This window comes from Balearica regulorum, chromosome 4 (assembly GCF_011004875.1).
Source record: "Balearica regulorum gibbericeps isolate bBalReg1 chromosome 4, bBalReg1.pri, whole genome shotgun sequence".
Taxonomy (NCBI): domain Eukaryota; kingdom Metazoa; phylum Chordata; class Aves; order Gruiformes; family Gruidae; genus Balearica; species Balearica regulorum.
The window spans coordinates 1,163,076-1,183,274 of NC_046187.1; the positions used below are offsets into that span (position 1 = coordinate 1,163,076).

At 44.0% G+C, this 20,199-nt stretch overlaps 1 protein-coding gene across 2 annotated transcripts in view; it reads left to right on the forward strand.

The window, feature by feature from the left end:
* The window catches only part of ANKRD17 (ankyrin repeat domain 17), a 92,256-nt gene that overhangs the window by 51,794 nt on the left and 20,263 nt on the right, over positions 1-20,199 (forward strand). Inside the window, exons 8-18 of one of the 2 annotated variants that reach the window (XM_075750839.1) lie at positions 3,267-3,504; positions 4,056-4,247; positions 4,636-4,745; positions 5,565-5,652; positions 6,632-6,759; positions 7,236-7,379; positions 7,919-8,021; positions 9,575-10,330; positions 17,837-17,985; positions 19,685-19,796; positions 19,976-20,121. In XM_075750839.1, the coding sequence (XP_075606954.1) occupies positions 3,267-3,504; positions 4,056-4,247; positions 4,636-4,745; positions 5,565-5,652; positions 6,632-6,759; positions 7,236-7,379; positions 7,919-8,021; positions 9,575-10,330; positions 17,837-17,985; positions 19,685-19,796; positions 19,976-20,121 (2,166 nt within the window). The remainder of the gene's footprint in view (positions 1-3,266; positions 3,505-4,055; positions 4,248-4,635; positions 4,746-5,564; positions 5,653-6,631; positions 6,760-7,235; positions 7,380-7,918; positions 8,022-9,574; positions 10,331-17,836; positions 17,986-19,684; positions 19,797-19,975; positions 20,122-20,199) is intronic. The other variant, XM_075750840.1, reaches the window with a different exon arrangement.

A 20,199-nucleotide genomic window follows, 5' to 3' on the forward strand; every position in this document is an offset into this window, starting at 1 on the left:
TTTCTCATGGGTTGGGTTTTTCATGTCATCGGTCTTGTGTAGTGTCACGTTGTGCATCTTGGCCTTAGAGCGGTGGCGCGAATCCTTGTTTAGTCTTCCCTGAAATAGCTGTAATGGTTCTGAAATCAGCCAGATAGGTCTGTTGAAGGAAGTTAACGACTTCAGATAGGGGAATCAGTTACAGAAACCACTCCTCACGAAGTTGTTAGAAAGGCAGGCATGGAGATAAACAGGACTTGAGCTATTGTTTATCTCGTTCTGAAGGCTTAATAGATTAACCATATAAATATCATGGGCGCTGTCCTTGCAGCGAGTTCCTTGGAAGGCGACGATAAAATTATCTTGTTTGATGTTGCAGTAGCCTTCAGATCAGAAGTTTACAGTTTTGCAAGCCTTCTTTTCCGTGCCACCCTCTTCCCTCCACCGACAGACTAACAAAAGTCCATCGGACTCGCGGAATTGTTGAGACTCATTTTTTATTAAGATTTACTGAGCAATAGGAAAAAGTCTGTCTCCCTTATTTCTGCAGGAAACCATTCCTAAGTAGGCGTTTCCTCGCTGCTGCCCAGAGTTGACAGATAGTTGAGAGAGTCTGAGTACCTTGAGCTCTGCTCAAGAGAGGGAGCAGCTTTCTCTAGCAGTACTTTAAAAGGTTACAGTTGGAAATAAAGCAGTGCAGGGGCTTCTCATCTCCGCGTGTGTTCCTGCAGAAACGGTTGTTGCTCTTCAGTAGCAGAAGAAAACTATTTTCTCTAGAATAGCATTGAACTTGAATGTATGTTACAGAACTGCTTGTATGTGGCGTAGCACTTGCATACAAGCCAGCGAGACTTTTAAACCTTGTCCTACAAGGCGTTGGGGAAGCGTCTTCTGACGGAGAGGTTTTTTATAGGCGGCAGTTACCATTGGTTTAATGCAAATGAGCCGCTGGGCAACGTGACTTGCCTTGCGGGAGCAAAAAGCAGGTTCGTCTGGTTTGCGCTTCCTCTTACTGCACTAAGCTCATCTTCTGCAGCAGGGCTGAGGACTGATTGCCCACAGTGAGTGATGGGGTGAGCTTGTGCAGATTGGTCAGAGGACTTTTGGGGATCTAAGAGCAGTTAGGAGGCTTTTCCTAGTTGTCGTAGAAGAGCTGAACAGCACCACCCCACTGCAAGGTCTGTGAAAGCATGGGTAGAATTTCTTCAGGCGGCTAAACCGCAGTGCTTACTCTCAAGGCTGCCTGGCCCATATAAGAAGCTGGGAAGCGTAGCTTCGTGCTGCTCTTTGCCGCGGCTGCCGCGCGTCCGGGATGATTAGTGAGCCGTCTGGCCAGAGCCTGACGGTTAAGGTGCCGTTTCCGCATTTCCCTGCGGAAACAGTCTTCGTGGAGTCTTGGAGGTTTCCCCTAAAATAGTATTGTCGTTTCATCTACGAGGTGAATATGTCCTAGTTAATGCCCTAGATATTTCTATGAGAGGAAATGATGTTTTGCTGCCTGGATATCAGAAGAAGGTATAAAAGGCTTACGAAAATGAAGCGTACAAATGTCAGATGCAGTTTCGTGTTCTGCCTGGCAAAGAGCTCTTTGGGGTTATGGTTTCTAGCTTGGCGAGGACGGCGATGGCTGCCGTTTGCTGCAGTTAACCTGAGGTCTAGGCGTGCGTACCTGATTCAGTGGCAGCCTTGGGATAGCCTTGTGTTCCTGGTAAGCTGCTGGTTTTCTTACGCAGCCCTGCTGTGTTTTGTGCGTCAGACCTTTTCCCGTTACGGTTACTCCAGGTTGGAATGATGGCAGTTTCCTCACGGAGAAGAGCAGCCTGGAGAGTCTGTGCTGTTGTTGGACTGTGGTGACGGAGCGAGTCTCCAGCCTCTGTCTAAACAAAAGCAGAATTAAATGGCAGTTGGCTATGTCGCTGTCAGGCCTCCAGTGTCAACATCTAGCTGAAAAGCCACTTAAGATAGGTCTGGAATTTATGACATACTAAAAAGATGATGAAGATCATATGCTCACATATTTTCTTTGTTTATAAAGGAAGAAAGCAAACTTAGGAGCTACCTTTTGGTAAAACGAGTTTGACAGCTTGATAACGGCATATGGAAAACCCTGCCACGACCTTGCCGAAGGAAGGCTGCGGTTCAGGTGGCTCCTGTGACGTATCAGGAACCCCTGACACACGGTCTTGTTTTGGCTTTTCTCTTGCAGGGAGAAAGTAAGTCCTGACCCGGCTATTAAGTTGAGCAGTGAAATAGTTTGGCAGGAGCCAAGAGGCAAGCGATGTCATTGTGCACGGCTTCTTTTTAAGAAAGGAAGGAAGCAAAATTGTTAAACTTAAATCCTGTCCTCTCTTCCCCCTCCTTCCCCCAAAGCTGGGAATCTAGCATAAATACTCCGAGACATCAGCAGTCTGCATGGACGCAGGACGAGCTGTGTTCCTCACCTGTGTTGTTTTTAGAACTAAAACGCGCTGCATTTAACAAATAACGCAAGTGCATGTTGTATTTAAACCGAAATTCCCTCTCTTTGACCAAGCGGGGAGCGTTGGCATCGAGTGACTTGTTTGCAGTGTAAAGGTTCGATCGTCTTTAGGAGGAACATAAAAACCTGTTCTGACATCTGAGAAAAGATACCTTTTTTTTTTTGTGACTGCGATTCTCTTATACTCCTCATTTATTAGGCTGCTTGTGGTGTTAGCAGTAAGCTTGTTGGCAGAACGCAAGAGGAAATACATTTGAGTGGTAACTTATTTCTTAGAATTTGTGTTCCTTAGATCATTTTGCGTGTACTGTTCTCTGTCTACAGTCTGTAACAAAGAGGAGTCCTGGGTGTTAGAGGATTTTGGTACTGTTCATGTGGAGGAGGCAGCTTCTAGGATAGTGTGGAGCTCCCTCTCAACTGTGAGGGTTTTGTTTTGGTCCCATGGTCCCCATCCACTCCGACTTGAGCCTGATAGGAAGAAGTTGACCAGCTTGTTACTTAGGCCATCAGCAGGGAAGTTCGATATGTGGTTCACAGTATTTCAGTTTGAATTGAACGTATTCAGCAAAATATGCTTGAAGTTTCTTCAGGTGCCTATTTAATAGTAGATCTTTACCTTTATCCAAATACTTAGGAAAACCATTTAGGAAAACTATTAAGCAAGCTTAATTATGTTTTCGGATTTCTTTACTCACTGCTTTCTGTGTCTTCTGAGAGAATTTGACTTGGTGACCGCTTAAAGCTTTGGAGAAGAACAGCGATTTTTCCATTTTGGCGGTCTTTTGATCCTGGTGTTTTGAATTCCTAGGATGGCCATGTGGAAGTGGCAAGATTACTTCTTGACAGCGGAGCTCAGGTCAACATGCCTGCTGACTCTTTCGAGTCTCCGTTGACCTTGGCAGCCTGCGGCGGGCATGTCGAACTGGCGGCTTTGTTAATTGAACGCGGAGCGAACTTGGAAGAGGTAAACGACGAAGGATACACACCGCTAATGGAAGCGGCTAGAGAAGGCCATGAAGAGATGGTGGCACTCTTACTTGGTCAAGGTAACTATTGCGGTGCCTTCTGTGGACTGTCATTCGACAGCCATCTGCATGTGTTGGGGGGAAGAAGAAAAAAGCAAAGTTACTCTAATTGTTGGTTCCTCCTTCAACTTCTCAACTCCCCCTGCCTCCTTTTTGAGCAGTTTGAGCGGGGGGGGGTTAGCAGAATATCCTTTGCTCTGCTCATTTGCTTTGTAAGCAGTCGTTTTGAATTGTTCCCCAGAAGAAGTTTGTGTTTTTCAGACAGACGCCGAATAGCCAACGGTTAAGGTGGGTGACTTGCGCTCTGCACGATGGCCTTGGCCTATCTCGAGATGGTGTTAGTGCTGAAAAGCTGTAGAGAAGTGCTTTGAGGGTCTCGGAGGGGCTTCCAAAGCAGTTAAATAAAGTTGAAGTCTTTTAATTTCACATACTGTGATTTTTATAAGAAAATTTCTGCAGCTCTGGAAATAGGGAGTAAGAAGCTACCTTGTGCATTAGGAATGGCTTTGCTGGTCTCAGTAACTACTGTTTTCTGAAGGATGTGTGGTTTCGGTGTTTTCTTTCGTTTCAAGGAGCAAACATCAATGCTCAAACAGAGGAGACGCAAGAAACAGCATTAACTCTGGCTTGCTGTGGAGGTTTTTTGGAGGTTGCCGACTTTCTTATTAAAGCAGGAGCTGACATAGAACTTGGTTGTTCTACACCTTTGATGGAGGCTGCTCAAGAGGGTCATTTGGAGCTGGTTAAATATTTATTAGCTGCAGGTACGGAGCAATTTTGTTAAACAGTTTTGTAGAGACTTAATGTAACCCTAAGAGAAAATAACTTTTTCCATATTCATTACATTTTCAGTAGTAGCTTTTTGAAGTTGACTGCAAAGGTTTGTGGAACCCTAAGTACTTTACCAGTTGGACCCCAATTTAGTTTTTGAAGACTAAGTTGACGTAAATACGCTTGGAACTGAACTTTTAGTTTGTTTTGTTTGTTGGGGTTTTTTTTAATTCATCTAGCGTATGATTAAGTTGTCGATTTTGTAGATGTGGGATTGGAAGTTAACAATTTGCTATCTGATCTGGTAAAGATTATGGAGAGACTTGTGTATTTTCTGTAATGAACTTCATAAAGCTTACAAGCTCGTTAATACTGCTTCAGGGGCTAATGTGCATGCAACAACAGCAACGGGTGACACAGCACTGACATACGCCTGTGAAAATGGCCATACCGATGTAGCAGATGTCTTACTTCAGGCAGGCGCAGATCTGGTAAGTCATTACCTTCTTAAAAAAATTTAATTAGGAAATAACACTGTAAATATTTTCTTGGTTTTTTATCTGTTGTTCATTGCTGAAAACTTCCGGAGTTGGCTAGTTGCTGTAGTTGTATTCCAATTATCTTTTAAGCTTTTTCTTTTAACTAAGTGAGAATCAGTGATGCTTTTCTAATGGATTTTAGGCTGTTGAATTACCTGAAAGTGCTTAGGTCAGTTACAGTACTTTGGCCATTGATGTCGAAAGCATTTCCGAGCCATTCAAGGTTGCTCGTCCAGAAAAATGGGGGATTTGATTCTTTTGTCATGTGCAGTCCTGAATGGTGTGCAGCTTTGAATTGTTGAGCTGATTATGGGTTAGTACTTGTACCTGCAAATTTGTTCTATTCCTTATGCAGCAAACAGGTGATAGTTCTGATGTGAACTATTTGGTGTACCTTAATGGAATTAAGGTGACGGAGGTAAATTGATTTTTGCGTTTCAGTAGGCTTGTACACCAGTATGTTATCACAAAGTGAAGTTAAGCATGACAGAAAACATTTTGTTTAACTAAAATCCCTACCGTGGGCTCGAGCGCTTCTTGTTGAGGAGTCTCAGACCTGTACGAAGGTAGGTAGGTAGGTTCATCTGTCTGCGAGATACACTCAGTTCCACTGTTAGCTAAATTTTTATGTCTGTAGTTAGTGAAACACTGAAAAAGGATCTTCCATGTCTGGTATTTCTCCATTCAGAAAAACCCAAAAGGCTGATTTGCATCCTTTCACGTGTGCTGCTTCTGAGTTTTGAATTTTAAGCCTTTCTTTATCTGCTGTAGGAGCACGAATCGGAAGGTGGAAGAACTCCTCTCATGAAAGCTGCAAGGGCAGGTCATGTTTGCACTGTTCAGTTCTTGATTAGCAAAGGTAAGAGTGTGCAAAGGCTTTGGTTTTCTTGCTCTTAGACATGCTGGACGTTAAGAACACGTCAGTACTAGTGTCACTTCCTTGGATTTGGTTCAAATATTGTAACTCAAGCGGGTCATTAGTTCTCAAACTGGGTGTGTAATGATCACCTCTGGTTTCTGGTGAGGTTGGCGGGAACTGCAGTTACTGCTGGAAATGGTTATAGTAAAAACAGCGACCGTGGCAGTGGTTACCAAGCATCTCCGTGCTCCTGGTGCAACTTTTGAGCGTTGTCTCTTCAGAACACGAACTTTAAGTGCCCGTTTATTTCAAAGTTTTGATTATAATTTGCTTGATGCCGTCAGAACTATCGGCTCCAGCCTTACATGGATGTTGAACGCTTAGAGTTGATTCAGAGCTCGGAATTGCTGTTTTCTCTCTCTTGAGCTGATACTGACGGATTTTTCTTGCACCTTCCTTGTACGGAGCAGAACTGGCCTAACGCTTCCGGTGTGGTATAGCTTTGCCTGGGTAGATTGTAGAGGAAAGAAGCAGGGCTGAAGTTAATCATCTGCTTGCTGGTGCCAAGATGTATGGATTAGGTGGTTTTTTGGTTCTTTTTGGAGGGTTTGTGTGTTTTGTTGGTTTGTTTTTGGTTTGTTTTTTTTTAAAAGAGGCATAGCTCTGGCACAGTTGCTGGCAAAATAAAAAGCAGTAGGTTCACCTGCTATGTGACGTGTCATGCTTATAACGTAGCCGTTGGAACAGTGGGTTTGGGGTGCTAGTCCAGGTAGTGTTGCTTTTTTTTCTTGTGACATGTTAAATGGTGTTCTGATGATAGTCGTAATTGACTGTTAGATTTAATTTAGCAGTTGTGAGACTGCAGCCCTGGAGAACTAGATTTTCCTATTTAAGAAAAAAGTTAATTTACTGTTACTTTTGGTAGAGGACAGTGGGTTGAAGTCTCTTGAAAATAATCTTTCCCCCTCTATTTTTGAAGGAGCAAATGTGAATAGGACCACGGCTAACAACGATCATACGGTATTGTCGCTGGCCTGTGCTGGAGGTCATTTGGCAGTTGTGGAGTTACTGCTAGCTCATGGTGCTGATCCTACGCACAGATTGAAGGTTCGTCGCTCAGCTACCTTGCTTCCCTCTGAGGCGGTCTTTCATTAATCCTAAAACTAACGCTACCCAAGCGAATTTGCTCCTTTTGTATTCTCCGCAACTGACCCAACGTGTCATGAGTTAAATAGGAGTAAGATGCAAGAGCTGGTGTTTCACAAGCAGCCATCGTGCTCGTGAGCGTAGGTGTAGAAGTTGGAGTGAGGAGGAGCGTGGGTCTGTTGATGACGATGAATGTGAAGGCTGCGCTCCAGTTGTAAGGTCATAATTGAGGAAGAGGAATGAAAATTTTAAGAAGTACTATTCTTTTTGGAAATACTTTTACAGAGTCCGTAAGGCTTAGGTGTGGACGTAGGGGAGATTGAATGAGTGTTTAAGAAAGCGGTCTTATAGATACTGTGTCGTGTCTCCCAAACCGCTTCAGTGTTGTCTTGTGTTGATGATGCTGTTTTCTAATACTGAGATCTTTCCCTCTTCAGGATGGATCGACTATGTTAATAGAGGCAGCAAAGGGCGGTCACACCAGCGTGGTTTGTTACCTTCTAGACTACCCAAACAACTTGCTTTCTGCTCCTCCACCTGACGCTACGCAGCTGACCCCACCATCCCATGATTTAAATAGGGTAAGATTTAAGGGCTGGTTATCTGTGGATTTGTGGGGCGCTTTTGCATTTCGTCTGGCAGCTTTCGTGAACTGCTGAACTGTAGGTGAACACTCTAAAAAATAGCTTTGAGCTGTCGTGAGAACGGTGAAGACGCTTTGAGCATCGCTGTGTGTAGTGCTTTCATCGTTCTTCTTATTGCTCTATTAATATTATTGGAAAAAAACAAAACAGCAAGTGAAAAGGTCTGCTTTAATGAGGCTCTCTAGAATTACATTTGTAGCCCGTTGTGGCTTTTATCTGCCGTACTGTAGTATAGCACTGTAGCGTGCTGAGACGAGTAATGGTTGGCGAGTAATTTCTTAGGTTAAAAATGCAAAGTATAAAGAAATTGGAGTATCTGAAATAGTTAACTGTTGAACTCGGCATATTTAAAACTGTATTGAATGTTATTAGTCACCATTAAAGTCTGCTTTTCTAACAGGTTTTGTTTACCTTCTATTGAAGTATAACTAGATTAGAGTATGAGAAAAGTAATCTGTTAGTATCCAACGTTTTAGGCTCCTCGTGTACCAGTGCAGGCGCTGCCCATGGTCGTCCCACCCCAGGAGCCTGACAAACCCCCTGCTAATGTCGCCACAACCCTTCCCATCAGAAATAAAGGTCAGTCTTAGTTCCGGAGCTTATTTTCTAAATATCCTTCCTAGGTAGAAGAATAGAGGGTTGCACTTCTAGCAGAGTAGCTCCTATGAAGAGCGTTTATGGATTCAGTCAAGGCAACTGCAATTTATGATTTTTATTTTTTTTAAGGATTTGCTTATCCGCCAAATACGAAGTGTCAGTCATCTAACCCTATAATCATAAAGCGTCAAGAAATCTGCCTAAGTAAATACGTTAAAATACATATTAGTCTGACATACTGGACTAATGCAAAATGTCACCCAGAAGCCTATAACAATTTGATAATGGGAGTTGTAAAAACAGTGTTAATCTCCATATCGTAGTTGATTTGATAACTTGTGTTTACTTAGGAGAGTAGTCTTGGAGTGGGTTTGACTAATTTGATTGAAGGCGGAATTTCTTGTGCTACAAAATATTGAGTCTGATGTGGCTCAGGTCCTCCTAGGACTAAATTTGCATCTATTTTGATATCGCCATTTTGACACTTAACGCTTTCTGTGCTTTAGAATTCTCTTCCAAAACAATTTTTATCGAGGATCAGCAGTAGTGCAAATACAGGCGTGCATGTCATAAAATTAATACTGTGTGTACACTTGTATTGTTCTGGAAATACAGCGAGGATGACTGGAAGAAACTGGGCGCCTCCACTGACTCAAATCCTGAGTTTTGATTTGCCTTTCGCCCTTCAAAATTAACCATTGTTCCTCCTCCAACCGGTACGGCAGACCGTGTCAGCTGTGTTACTGTGGACTTCTTCATAAAAGATGAATTGGATTAGTCCATCGCTCATTCTTACAGGAAGGCTGAGATATTTGCCTTGCCTGGGCAGAGAGCCGAGTTTTGACACAGGCAAAACCATGTCTGCTATGGGTAAAACGTAGTGGCTAAACATACCCTGTTAGATCACGTTAAATATAAATGACTAGCCTGGGTTCTAGCGCTGTTTGACAACTGAGCAAAGCTGGATACCTGTAGCGAAAGGATTCAGTAGTCCTAGAAAGCGTAGCGCTTCCTAAAACGTTCCGAGTTGCTCACAAAGCTGGCGGCCCAGAACAAGTCACCTGTCCCTCGAGATGTTTTTGCCTCGCTTTTGCTGTGCTTTCAGGGCCGTAACCATACGTTTATGTCTTAACACGATACCAGGCGCAAAACGTCAAATAAAGAGACAGCCTATCCTTCCTTTTGGTTTCCATTTATCTCGTAGCACCACTTGATAACAGGCAGCGGCTCTTGAGACAATCGCTTCATTTGGCAAAAGTATAACAATTGTTGGAGTAAATATGTCAACGTAGCGCAGGGTTATTGGGAATGTACGCGCAGTAATCTGTACTGTTAAATTGCAATCTGACTGCTGTGTTAAAATTGATAGCGAAAGGTGCGGTTTTCTTTGAGGGCCTTACAGTACACGCTGACCTTCTGTGGGTGCTGTGTCTTGGTGCATAACCGGCCATTTAGCGTCCCAACAGTAGCTCTATAATGAGGATGCCATTCATATGCACTTCCATTGGTTCTGAGGGGGTTTCTTTTTCACACAGCTGCTTCTAAACAAAAGTCCAGCAGTCATTTGCCAGCAAACAACCAGGATGTACAGGGTTACATCACCAATCAGTCTCCAGAGAGCATTGTAGAAGAGGCTCAGGGCAAGTTGACAGAGCTGGAGCAGAGGATAAAAGAAGCCATAGAGAAGAACGCTCAGCTGCAGTCCCTGGAATTGGCACACGCTGACCAGCTCACCAAAGAGAAGATTGAGGAGCTGAACAAAACGAGAGAGGAACAAATTCAGAAGAAACAAAAGATTTTGGAGGAACTGCAGAAAGTGGAGCGAGAGTTACAGCTGAAAACTCAGCAGCAGCTAAAAAAGCAATATCTAGAGGTAAAAGCGCAAAGAATTCAGCTCCAGCAGCAGCAGCAGCAGCAGTCTTGCCAGCATCTGGGACTACTGACTCCCGTTGGGGTAGGAGAACAACTCTCAGAGGGAGACTATGCACGATTACAGCAAGTGGACCCCATCTTGCTTAAAGATGATCCTCAGCAAGCTGCTGCGCAGACGGGCTTTGCACCAATTCAGCCTCTGGCGATGCCGCAAGCTTTGCCTCTGGCAGCAGGTTCCTTACCTCCAGGGTCCATCGCAAATCTTACAGAACTGCAAGGTGTTATAGTTGGACAGCCAGTATTGGGCCAAGCACAACTAGCAGGGCTGGGGCAAGGAATACTGACAGAAACACAGCAAGGGTTAATGGTAGCCAGCCCTGCTCAGACGCTCAATGACACGCTGGATGACATCATGGCAGGTGGGTTTATATTGTTATGAGCAGGTGTAATATTTGCTTGACTAGTTGAGGGTATGTCCACTTCTTTATATGTGCGTGTGTGTGTGTGTTTGTGTATTCCTGCTAGCTCTACAGCAAGTACCACTCGCCTACTGCTCCCTGTCTTCAGGAGTTCAGAAAACTAGTCTTAACTTTTCAATTTGCAGGGTTGCCTTTCCTTTTGTTGAGCTAACTGGTGCCTGTTTGCCAGGTTGGTATGTCGGAAGTGGCATTTTAACTCTTCGTAGTCCGGGGGGAGGGCACGCGCCAGGGTCTGACGGTTCTACTTGGGCCTCTTTGTAGCTCAGGAACGACATCTTGACGATACTGGCTAGCGCTTGGGGCTGGCTAACTGCGAACTGGAACTGCCTCGGAATAGGGTTTGAGGAACTGTAGCACCGCCTCAGGCCTCTAATGTGTGAGGAACCTGTAGGCTTGTCTTTTGAACGGGAGCTGCTCTAGTTGGCCTTGAATAGTCTACCTATTGGAAGCTTTTACTTGTGTTTGAAAGAAGGGTGATAATCCTATGACTTATAAAAATGTCCATTCATAAAAATGGCCGCTTTGTCGGCAAAACCCACATTTAGCCCTACCGAGTTCTTAATCGCTTTGGAAAATTCTTTACCTCGTGAGATCAGTGCTTTTAGGGCCTTACCTAGTAAAATAAAAAAAGTGAGATGGGTTTTAAATACCGTAGGAAGTGTGAGTTGTTAGCGTTTGATTTACGCCTGCTTTGATTGCAATTAATCCCCTTTCCATGTTAAAGTAGTCGCTGAAATAGTCATTTTGGCTGCTTAGATGAATACAGATTAAGCGTTAGGACATAGTATTAAAAAAAAAAAAAGATGTCGTTCGATGAAAATTTGCTGAGGTCCTCTTGGTAAAGCTGGTGCACTTGGATTTTTCAAAGTGCTGTCTATTTTGACAAGTCTGCTTTGTAAAGCGTGTTAGGAGGAGGGACATGTGCCGGAGGAAAGTTTTAGCCCAGAGATGTGGACGTGTGGAGCTGGTCCTGCATATACTGCAGGAGTTATTGGAGTATAATAAAGGTGCAGAGTGAACAGAAGATAGGGTAATGGTTAAAAATACCCGGCGGTGAAGGCTTAAAATTCTTGGAACAACGCTTTGCAGATAGGGCACCTAACGAGTAACCTGCTGTTCGCTAAAGGTGACTGAAACTTAGTGGAGCTACAGAGATTGTTTTCCAAAACCCAGGTGTTGGAATTAAAGCCTAGACACACACATTGGAAGCTGTCAGCGGATAAAAACCAAACTGGCTGCATGAAAAAGTAGATAAAACTCCATCCATCGTGCATTGATAGTTGCGTGGAGCTGCTGGGATACATACCAGTACTGGCCACTCAATTTAAGAGATGGGATAATTACAGTTCTTGGGTACTTTAGGAAGACTCTGTGCAATGCCCTTCAATTGCATTTAAATACAACTTAAACTTTGCGTTAGGATGTTTATTATGCGTTTAACTGCATATAACATCTTGAGAATCTACGATTTCAGGTCATCTGCCACGTACTGAAATGCTCACGTGTGCCTTTTTGGGAAGGTCAGGTATTTCCAACGTGCGTTTGAGGGAATGTTTTTGCGCTGCTTTGTCCAGTTCTCAGTATGTGCGTGCACGCTTGCAATTGGGAATGAGGTCTCGATTCATAGAACCACAGAACCGTTTGGGTTGGAAGGGATCTTTAAAGGCCGTCTAATCCAACCTCTTGCCATGGGCAGGGACTTCTTCAACTCGATCGGGTTGCTCAGAGCCCTGTCTAATCTGGCCTTGGATGTTTCCAGGGATGGGGCATCTCCCACCTCTCTGGGCAACCTGTGCCAGTGCCTTGCCACCCTCACCGGGGAGGATTTCTTCCTCCTGTCTCATCTAAACCTACTCTGGTTGAGTTTAAACCCGTTCCCCCTTGTCCTGTCACTCCCTGCCCTTGTCAACAGTCCCTCTCCAGCTTTCTTGTAGCCCCTTCAGGGACTGGAAGGGGCTCTAAGGTCTCCCTGGAGCCTTCTCTTCTCCAGGCTGAACAACCTGGAGCAGAGGGGCAGAATCCCCTCCCTCGACCTGCTGGTCACGCTGCTTCGGGTGCAGCCCAGGACACGGGTGGCTTTCTGGGCTGCGAATGCACGTTGCCGGGTCACGTTGAGCTTCTTGTCCCCCAACGCCCCCCAAGTCCTTCTCCTTGGGGCTGCTCTCGATCCCTTCCTCCCTGAGCAAATTGTGCTCTGGAAGGCATTTGTGGCAAGTCTGTTAAAAGCTGCACAGATGCACTTCCATCTTGGCTTTTCTGAGAGGTGGCTAATCGTAGGGGTTTCTTTTTCTAAGCGAGAGCAAACACAGATCTGAGGGTGCAACTTAAGCGCCAGCTTGAATCCACACATCAGAATTTAGTGTGGAGGTGAAATGGGCTCAATGTGACGCGAAACATTCAAGCAGCAGCGAAATGTTTGATCGGTGGCTTTGTGTATCGCTTTAATAGGAACCCTCTAGAGTATTCCCATGGATTTAAACCTTTGATCCTGCGATGACTTGAGTTGAGTTCCATCACAGAGCCGTGGCTTGTAGCACAGGTTACAAAAACAAAACTTCACCTTGAGAGTGCAAACTTTACCTCATGTCCATCTCTGCGCTTAATTAGTTGCAAACAATGAGTTTGTTTTTCCTGTTTTAAGTACTTGTTTACAACAAGGCCAGGTGTGCAAATGCTGGTATTAGCCAGAGGCATATCCAGTATAAGACATGGGTGTTGCTGTAGAGGTCAAGTGGTTTTGATAGACGGGACTCGAAAATAGGCTTCCTCCTACTTGAGAAGCTAATGGGTGTCACGAGAGCTTTACACACTGTGTCTGGCAACACACGGAGAGAATGTACAAAGTTCAGGGGTCGGGGTTTTTTTTTTTAGGTAAAGGAAAGGGATAAGTTGAAAAAATAATAAATAACCTTTCAGATTTAAGTTGGGGCTCCTTTCTGATCCTGCTGGAATTGATGACACAAGCGAAAGGTTTGCTTTTCAGCTTCAGATGTTGAACAAGTTCTTTGCTTGCTGTGAGGTTAGTGAATAGAAGTGTCTTTTAGGCTCAGTCACGTCACTCTTGAATGAAAACATTGCCTATGTGAAATGGTGTGTTAAGGAGGTTTAAGAAAAGACGTATTTCTGGTTTTAATAGCAAACTTTTTTGAAAGTAATAACTATTGAAAGGGTTGTATCTGGTAACAGAGCCTCACAAAGAACTCGGTAAGATCAGTCCCTGGAAACTACTTTGTGGGATGAGTCCATTTTAACTGTGACGACTTAAATTAATACGTGAGAGAGAATATGCATTGCCTGTCAGTTCCTCACAGAAAATCAGGACTGAAAAAAGACCTGTAGAGCACCAGCACGACAGAAAAATCAGGAGCCATTGAAAACTGAGAAAAATCTATCCCGCTTGCGACCCGTGCAGGAGCTGCGGAAAACTGAGGATGCAAGCTTTCGTGCGCTGGTGTAACTACAAGCGGTTGCTGGCAATGGTTACGCCGTTCTTGCAAATGGGTGGTAAATGCGTTTAGCCCTTTGTCCTTGGAGTATTCCCAGACTCCATCTGTTGCTGGGCAGCAGGTTTAGTGCGGGACTGAGCCTGCTGCAGCCCACCTTTCAGGCTAACTAACGATCATCCGGGCTCCGGGTGAGCTGCAGCTTTCGGGCTTCCTCCACAGAGCTGCTAGTGCCTAGAAGCAGCGCTGTGTGCTTGTATTGGAATTCAGAACAGAACTTGACTCTTGTAATTCAAGGCATGTTATGCATCTCCAGTGTTCCGTATGGATTTTAAGCGTGTGTCGCAGGACCTTAGCTTTTATAGCTTCAGATACTGCAGGAAAGTTGGGGACAGAGGAGAAGAAACAGAGGGGGGAACAAGCCTGTTGAGTTGGCTTGAAACAAGTTGGAAAAAGCTGAGGTGTCTAATATATATCTTGTCACTTTTTTTTTTGCCCCTAGTCCCTCGTATGGGCTTATCGGAATGTAAGGTGAAACCGTTGTTTCACACATCTCCTGTTGACATTACAGGAGATAGGGAATAACTGAGCGCGAACAACGCTGTGCCCGCCGTCAGACGACACTAGTAACAAACTTCACGGTCGGCATAAAGATGAAATGGGATTAAAAAGGTGCTTGGTTTGTGCAACATCTTGCGCTTAGTCAAAATGCAGAGTGTTCAAGGAAGCAGCAAACTTGAGCAGTGCGAACAACCCCAGGTTCCTTTTCAAAATGTTAGCGTTTTTTCCAGATGCACATTTTGATTTAGGACACGTAGATCAGTGAGGGAAAAATAGTGCTGGCTCCAATGTTAATTACCTTGGGTTAGCTTTCAGGTTTTTTAATTTGCCGCCTCGGCCGTTCTCTTTCCTCCCTTGATACTCACGCTGTGTTTGTAAGCCGGATGCTTCTCTGGATGGCGAGGCCGTTGGGCGTGGGACGGAAGGTAGCAGCGGCGAGGATGTACCTTTTTTTTACTGTAAGCTAAGGGAAAGTTGAAATGTCCAGAAAGAAATCAATAGGAAGAGCAGCTCTGCTGCTAATATCACCAAGTACAAAGCTGGTTGTCTAATATCCAAACAAACAGGGAAGAGCCTGACTAGAGTAGTCAAAGGGTGGTTGGAGTGATGTATTCAGACGAAGAAGCTTGACCTTGGCTTTGTAACGTGATGAAGACTGGTAGCTGGTCGCGTACCAAGGCACGTACATACTAAAATTTTCTAATAATGACCTAGCTTAGACGACTTTGTTATCCCAGGCATGAAGTAATGATATTTTAATGTTGAAGTACAGACTTTTAGTTAAGTTTTGCCACTGGTCCGTTAGAGTAGATGGAGAGTCAGAGGGGAAAGGTAAACCTTTGGCTGTTGGTGCATTTAGATTTGATGATCAAGCTAGTTGGTTACTCTTTTCACTACTCAAGACCGTTGTGAAAACCTTTTGGCTTATTGAAAACTCTTTAATATGTTGGTTTGGACACCATGAAGAATCTGCTTATTGCCCTTGGCTTGTTCATTACAAATTTGAACTCCGTACAGGTGATGTTGAAATAAATATCGTCAAAGTCATTACCCATAAAAATTAATATCTTGTCTCAGTGAAATGCTGTAGGCATATAAACTATATTTGTTGGTGAATTACTGCTGGAGCACACTTGGAATACATTTAATATGAGAGTGGTAAGTCAGCATGCATATTCTCCTCTGCTGGCATACCTAAAAGCATTGATCTGTGGGTTGTACAATAAAGGCTTGCTTCCCCCTGGAAAGAGGGGTGCTGAATTTTAAACGTGTCTCTTCGTTTTTGTTGGGTATTTTGTTGTTTGTGGTGGTTTTCTCCCCCCCCCCCCATGGCAACATCTTTGGTATTAAAAAAAAAGACTTTACTGACTTGAGACCCTCCTAACTACCTTGATTTTTATATATATATTTTTTTTTATTATTATTTTTTTTTAAAGTCTAAGAGCTTTAATAGTGCCTCCTGTGTTAGAGGAGACGCTCCCCAGCCTCCCCTATATTGGGACTACAGCAGTAATTCTTAGCAAGTGTTTAAAATACATCTGCTTCTGTAGCAGGGTTAACCTCTTTCACATGCAGATTATTTGATGAGCCTGCTTTTCTATCATCCGATTGATGCATATTCGGTTAGTTCCCGGTCTATTTTACCATCTTGATCGGGTTTGTTTGGACTAGATCTGAGAGTCAAGGATCATGATCCTTGTCATTCCATTGCTGTTTGATGCTGCTTTAACTGCTTCTTTGAACTTATGGAACGAAGGTAAATACGTTAGTTTTTCCAAATTACTTGTTACGACTGTGTATGTGAAGAGGGGAGCAGAAGCGGAAACGGGCAACTTCTTATCTTGCTGTATGAAACCAATTTGAAGCGGTGGTTTTAGGTTATATCTCTAGTTTACAGTCAGAATACGGAATGGGACGCGTTTAAATGAGATGCTCCACACGATCTTTGTTGAGTTCTCCTCTGTACAGAACTCGCTTAGGCCGTAGGTTTTGACCTTATGTCCGAATATTTTGGATTAGCTTCTGTCTGTTTCTTTTAATCCCTACCTAGCGTGATTTGTCTCATGAGAAAAGTTTTCAAAAGGCAATGTAATACAAAGGTCAAGGGAGTTTGAATCGGGATTTACCCTTAAATATAAGGTTACTCGTGCTTTCTGTGTTACAAGTTGGAGGTTCTTTGTTTCTCTCAGTGACGTTTATTAGCTTCTTGGGAAGTCCAGGAATGAACTTGGTAATGGATGAAAAACAACAGAATGGCATGTTAGGATACAACTTTTGTGGTGTATGTTGAAAAACTTACCACTTCAAATGAAATGCAGGAGCTAATTACCAAAGGTTGGCAGTTAGGGACACGGCTGATTATTAAACCCGTTTGAAAAATGGACAGGATGTGAAAACTTGGGGATAAAGGGGCATTATTTGATGTTCCGGAAGGTAACACGGTGGTGTACGTTCGTACTGTATGAACACTGACAGTGTGTGGAAACTGCATTTCCTTGGTCTTGCGCTTGAAGGTGCTTTTGTCAACTTGATGGGAGAATTGTACAGTACTTTGCTTTCCCCTTGGCTGGTCACGCCTGACAAAGACCTGTAGAAGTACTGGAGAAAAGGCAGGGGAAAAACACTGAGTTGTTTTACGGGGAGAACCAACAAACCCCAAAAGTAACAAAATGGGAGTTTTGCCCCAAAGGCTGTTTTAGATTGCAGTTTGCTCTGTACATTTCAATGTGATACGTATGAACTGAATTTCAGGGAAGCGTGGCAGTCGGTGCTACTTTGTGTTATGTTGATACACTGTCATCGTCTGTAAAATGGTATTGCCTTTTGCTTATCCTAACAACCTTGACCACAGTTGCTGCAAAATGGCTGTTGAGAAGCTTCCTCTTCTCTGGTTTCAACAAATTGTGCCATGTGAGCCTCCTGACGCGAGCACTGTTGCTTTTTGTTATGTTTATGGGGGCCGGTGGGTGGGGGGTGACGGTTGGACAGACTGTTATATGAGATTCTGTGCACTGTTTTAAGAAAAATTGCATAGATACCCACTGATTGGACATGTTCTGCAGTCCGGCTTCTAAAGGTACGGAACTCCTGGGCTAAATAACGGCTGGCTTGTTGTAGGGAAGATCTTTGGTTTAAGAAAAATAGTAATAATAATAAATACTTTTTTTTTGTGTGTGGTGGGCTTCTAGAAAAGATGCCAATCTGATATTTACCTATTTCCTTGATTGAAAACAAATAACTTTTTTCATAGTTGTTAAATTGAAAGAGTTAAAGGTTCAAAGATTGGGTTAAATGTGTGGAAAATATGTATTTGTAGAAAGCAAAGTTTTTGGGGAGTCGTGTCTGTAGGTGGGAGTTCTGTCCCACTGTCCATCGATTGTCACGTGAAACTGTTGAAGTCCAGTGTTTTGCTTTTACTAAGTGTAATTGTTCTGTTCAACAGCAGTGAGCGGAAGAGCATCTGCAATGTCAAACACTCCTACCCACAGCATTGCAACTTCTGTTTCCCAACCGCAGACGCCAACTCCGAGTCCCATCATTTCTCCTTCGGCCATGCTACCAATCTACCCTGCTATAGATATCGATGCTCAGGTAAGCCTGCAATTGCCTCCGCAGCACAGGCGCGGGGAGCTGCTCTGCCTCTGCGGCCTGAGTAACGCAACCAGAGCAAACAGCTCTGTTGTGTACGGAATTGGGTTCTGGAGGCTTGATTGGCTGTTTTTACAAAGCCTGTACAGCTCCCTGAGAGTTGCAACCCGCTTTCCGCTGTGGTCTCGCTGAACAAAAGAGGTGGTCTCTGAATGACTAAACATTTGTATTTCGAATCTCTTTATTGGAGTGGTTATGAAAAACAGGGAAGTTGTCTTCTGAGAGAAATTAAATCTTTTTTTGGCCTGATAGCCTAAGACAAAAACAAACCTTGAAATGTTGCACGCTGATTTTTTCCGGTTGTGCTTGAAGTTCTTGGCCGGTGATCGCCTGGCTTGACAGAAGTACAAAAGTACTGAAACCAATAATTTATGCAAATTTTTTTAACGAGGAAATAGTACCAGGTGTTATTGCCACTAAGGAAAAGGCATTTCTGTATGAAGGGTAATTTGGAAAAGGGCTACTCTGTGTTGACTTGCAGCTAGCTGGTCAACCAAAAAAAATAAGCATGCGTATACTAACTAGCATACGTATATGCGTAGCTCTAGACCGTGCTTAACGTGGCTAAGATGTGGGCAGTGTGGAGAAGAGAAGAGGTGTCAGACGGTTGTGGAGAGAGGGAGAGAAACCTCTGGAAAAGCCGCCTGGGCTGCTTGAGCTGCCTGTGGCACTTGGCTCGGTATCTGCTGTCGCTGTGTCCAGGAGCTCTTGCCATAACTCGTCTGGCCTCCTTGTTAGCTGTAGGCACCGGTGCAGAACAACGTTACGCTAAGTTTCCAGCGACCCTGGGTCATAGTAAAGTAAAACCAAGTTCTCTTAGTAGCTTGGAAGTGTGTGTGTGAGGTTTGGGTGTTTACCTTGTTTTGGTGTTTGTTGTTTAAGGAGAGAGAGAGATGGCGTTGTAGGCAGCCCTGTGCTGTAGCACACGGTGCCAGCCGTCCTCAGGTTGTTGGTTGCCCTTTCAAATAGGATGGTGCCAACACTGAGAAACAAAATGCACATTGTTTGATTGCAAGTGTTTAATAGGCAGAATCAAGGTTGACGTGGGCTCTCTGCTGGTACCAAGAGCTATCTACCACTGGACATGCTTGCTTGGGGATGGTATAAGAGTGCTCTGACAGGGGCAAAAACTTGAAAGCAGAGCGTAAGCTCGAAGACTTTTGCGCACGTTATCTTGTTTTGTTCTTTTCAATTACTGCGATTTGTGGGCGCTCAATAGCTGACTTGTAGTGTTCAGAGGCTTTAGCAACAGCAGTGCTGAGATGGGGAATTTTTCCCCCGTCGGTTTAACTGGAGGGTTAAGAATTAAAGATTGAATTCTTACCTTCATTTATACCATCAAAGGTCACAGGCAAGCAGCTATACAGAAGTCGGTCTAGTTAGCAAAGCGCAGATGGGATCTCGGTTCTTGCCAGGAGTTGTTCTCCCATCTCCCAACGGAGCTGGCTTGAGAAGTAAGATCCTGTTACGAACTTGAACACAAAAGAAACTGTGAGATCATCGGTAGACATGTCTTAAGCTTACAGGAAGCTTTTTATGTTGTCACAGGTGTGGCTGTGCTTGGGCTAATAGGTGATAAAACAGAGGTTGTACTTGAAAAAGGCAATATTTATCTTGTATATACCATGTCTGTTTCTTTCAGACTGAGAGCAATCATGACACAGCATTGACACTTGCTTGTGCTGGTGGCCACGAAGAACTAGTACAAACACTGCTGGAGAGAGGAGCTAACATTGAACACAGGGACAAGAAAGGTAGGTATCATCTCGCCACGACAATGCAGACCCTCTCTGGTTTGCCGGTCTGGCATGCCAAGTAAATGCACAACAAGCATGGTCTTCATGTGAGGCTTTTAGGCTTGCTTCTCTGATGGCGTAACTTTGGTCACTTAAGCTATGAATGTGGACTCTGAAAACTTCTTTTTTTGTTTCAGGCTTTACTCCGCTTATTTTGGCTGCTACAGCCGGCCACGTGGGTGTTGTTGAAATCTTACTGGATAACGGAGCTGATATTGAAGCCCAGTCTGAGAGAACCAAGGACACGCCCTTGTCTTTGGCTTGTTCGGGAGGGAGACAAGAGGTGAAGTATAACTCGAGTCTTCAAAAGCAATGTGTAGATTACGTATTGAGTCAGTACGCTAAAGCAGTCTTCCAGACA